The sequence below is a fragment of the Ceratina calcarata genome, unplaced genomic scaffold (assembly GCF_001652005.2).
Source record: "Ceratina calcarata isolate Rehan_Ccalc_2016 unplaced genomic scaffold, ASM165200v1 scaffold2219, whole genome shotgun sequence".
NCBI classification, from domain to species: domain Eukaryota; kingdom Metazoa; phylum Arthropoda; class Insecta; order Hymenoptera; family Apidae; genus Ceratina; species Ceratina calcarata.
This window is the reverse complement of record NW_017143975.1, coordinates 5600-8246: the sequence shown is the minus strand read 5'-3', so window position 1 is coordinate 8246 and position 2647 is coordinate 5600. Positions and strand designations below refer to the sequence as shown.

Below are 2647 nucleotides of genomic sequence, written 5' to 3'. Positions count from 1 at the left end.
AACACAAACGGAATGAATTATTATATGGAACGTGAATAAGAAATCACGTTTCTTGTAAGTAAGATAAACCAAAAGAATACACTACGATAACATTAACGTAAGAACGTATACGGAAGCACTTCTCGTCTCAGAAACCATCCAAAGATACACACAGATCTATTGAGACAATCGCAAATTCAAACGATCAGGATGGACGGTCTGAAATTTGTCCAGATAAACCTGCATAGATCCAGGGCGGCCTCCGGAGCTGTAGCAAACCTAATAACAAAGCATAAAATAGATATAGCATTAATACAAGAACCTTGGACGATTAATGATAAGATTAAAGGACTTGGAATGTTAGGAAACGTCTTAAATAGATGCTCGGGAGACAGACCAAGAACATGTATAATACATACCAACAGAATAAAACCAGTACTGTTACCGCAATTCAGCGACAGAGACATGACAACGATGCTCCTGGAAAAGAATAACGAAAATTCACGATTATCAAAAGTAGTAGCTGTATCGGCGTACATGCCATACAATGAAAGAAATCCGATCTCGAATAGAATGGAATTGTTAGTAGAATGGTGCGTTAGACAAGCAGCAAGTATAATCATAGGAGCAGACACGAACTCGTGTCATGAATTGTGGGGAAGCTCAACCACGAATGACAGAGGACTGAAATTATTGGATTTTATAAATAGCAACAACCTGACCTGGTTAAATGAGGGTACAAGACCGACATTTAGTATGTCTATTAGAGAGGAAATACTGGATGTAACGTTGACTTCGGCAGAAATCCAACCGGCAATGAAAGAATGGAGAGTATTCGATGATCCATCGTTATCGGATCACAGATACATCACGTTTATCTTGAAAATCCGAGGAATTCCAACAAACAAAATTGTAAGCGAAAAGAGATCGCTAAACATTGACTGCTATCTGAAAACATTAAAAGATAAATTGACCGATCCACCGAAAGTATACGGCACCCCGCAAGAAATTGACACTTACCTAGAACATGTGACAAACGCAATAACGAACGCGGCAAACGAAGCTTTGATATGTAAATCAAAAGGTTTTCATAGTAAACTTCCATGGTGGAGTACAAGCCTGCAAAAAGTGGATGAAAGGTGTAAAAAGCTAAGGAGAAAAGCTCGCAGAACAAACAGAACGAGAGACAAACGGAAACAGCGCAGGGCAGAATTGAAACTAGGCAGAATGATTAGAGAGGCAAAAAGGAAATCATGGCGAGGCTTTTGCAAAGGACTGAAAAAACTACAAGATATAGCGAGAATAAACAGGGTCCTCGAAAGAGTCGATCAAAACAGTTTAGGACTGTTAACAAAAAGAGACGGCACACTGACCAATAATATTAGAGAAACGCTCGAAGTTTTGATTGCGGAACATTTCCCGGGGGCAATAAATGACACAAACACTGAACAAAGGTCAAACGAGGAAACGGAAAGAATCTATTTGACGAGAAATCCCAGACCAGACTGGGGACTAGCATCAAAGTTTATATCGGGAGAGAATTAATTGGGCGATAGGAACTTTCCTCCCGTATAAAACGCCCGGACCTGATGGAATATTTCCTAAATTTCTGAAAGTAGGCCGTCAATTAATCACGCCGCATCTAGCAAAAATAATGAGAGCCAGCCTGGCCATCGGATACATACCGACCGATTGGAGAAGAACAAAGATAACGTTTATACCGAAACCAGGGAAAACAGATTACTCCTCACCTAAGGCATTCAGACCGATAAGCTTAACGTCATTCTTATTAAAATCTATGGAAAAACAGATAGACAGATACATGAAAGATGTAGTATTAATAGAACGACCGCTATCTCCTAGACAATACGCTTTTCGCGTCGGACACTCGGTAGAAGCCGCGTTGCATGGGATAACGAGATACCTCGAAGATGCTTATTATAATAGAAAATACGCGGTGGCGTGCTTTATGGATATAGAAGGAGCGTTCAACCAGACGCCGAAAGAAGTATTTGTAAAAGGACTACTAGATCATAATGTAAACGCGACAGTAGTAAGGTGGATAGAAAAACTATTATCAGATAGAGTTATTACAACAGAATTTGGCGACACGAGCGCAGAAGGACTGGCTAATAGAGGATGCCCGCAAGGGGGTATTTTATCGCCTATACTTTGGTGTTTAGTGGTAAACAGCCTACTGGAACGTTTGAGAGATAACGGTTTTCAAGTATGGGGCTACGCGGACGATATAGCGATAGCTGTATCAAATGTAGACAGCGGAACGGTGAAGAACGAAATGAACAGAGCACTGAGAATCGTAGAAGATTGGTGCTCAGAAACCAGTCTATCGGTAAATCCCACTAAAACAGAATTAATGGTAATAACGCGAAAAGTCAGGAAACTGAATATAAAAGGTATAAAATTCAACGGAGTACAACTGAAAAAATCAGAGTCAGTAAGATACCTTGGAGTTACCTTTACGAGCTATCTGACATGGAAGAATCAGGTCGACAAAACGATCGACAGAGCACGGAAAAATCTGGCGACGATCAGTAGAATGGTAGGCGGAACGTGGGGACTGACCCCAGCGGCGGCCCACTGGATATATAATTCAATCATCCTACCCAGACTAACGTTCGGTTCGATAATCTGCTGGGAAGGTATTCAC

General features: G+C 40.9%; 2 protein-coding genes across 2 annotated transcripts in view; both read left to right on the top strand.

The window, feature by feature from the left end:
* The first annotated feature begins 189 nt into the window (after positions 1-189).
* LOC108622430 (uncharacterized) lies at positions 190-1524 on the top strand. Its single transcript, XM_018020307.1, has one exon. It carries the CDS (start codon positions 190-192, stop codon positions 1522-1524), a length of 1335 nt encoding a protein of 444 aa, XP_017875796.1.
* Positions 1525-1633: 109 nt separating this feature from the next.
* The window catches only part of LOC108622429 (uncharacterized), a gene marked incomplete at its 3' end in the record, with an annotated part of 6046 nt that continues 5032 nt past the window's right edge, over positions 1634-2647 (top strand). The window contains exon 1 of the mRNA XM_018020306.1: positions 1634-2639. Within this exon, the coding sequence (XP_017875795.1) occupies positions 1634-2639 (1006 nt within the window). The remainder of the gene's footprint in view (positions 2640-2647) is intronic.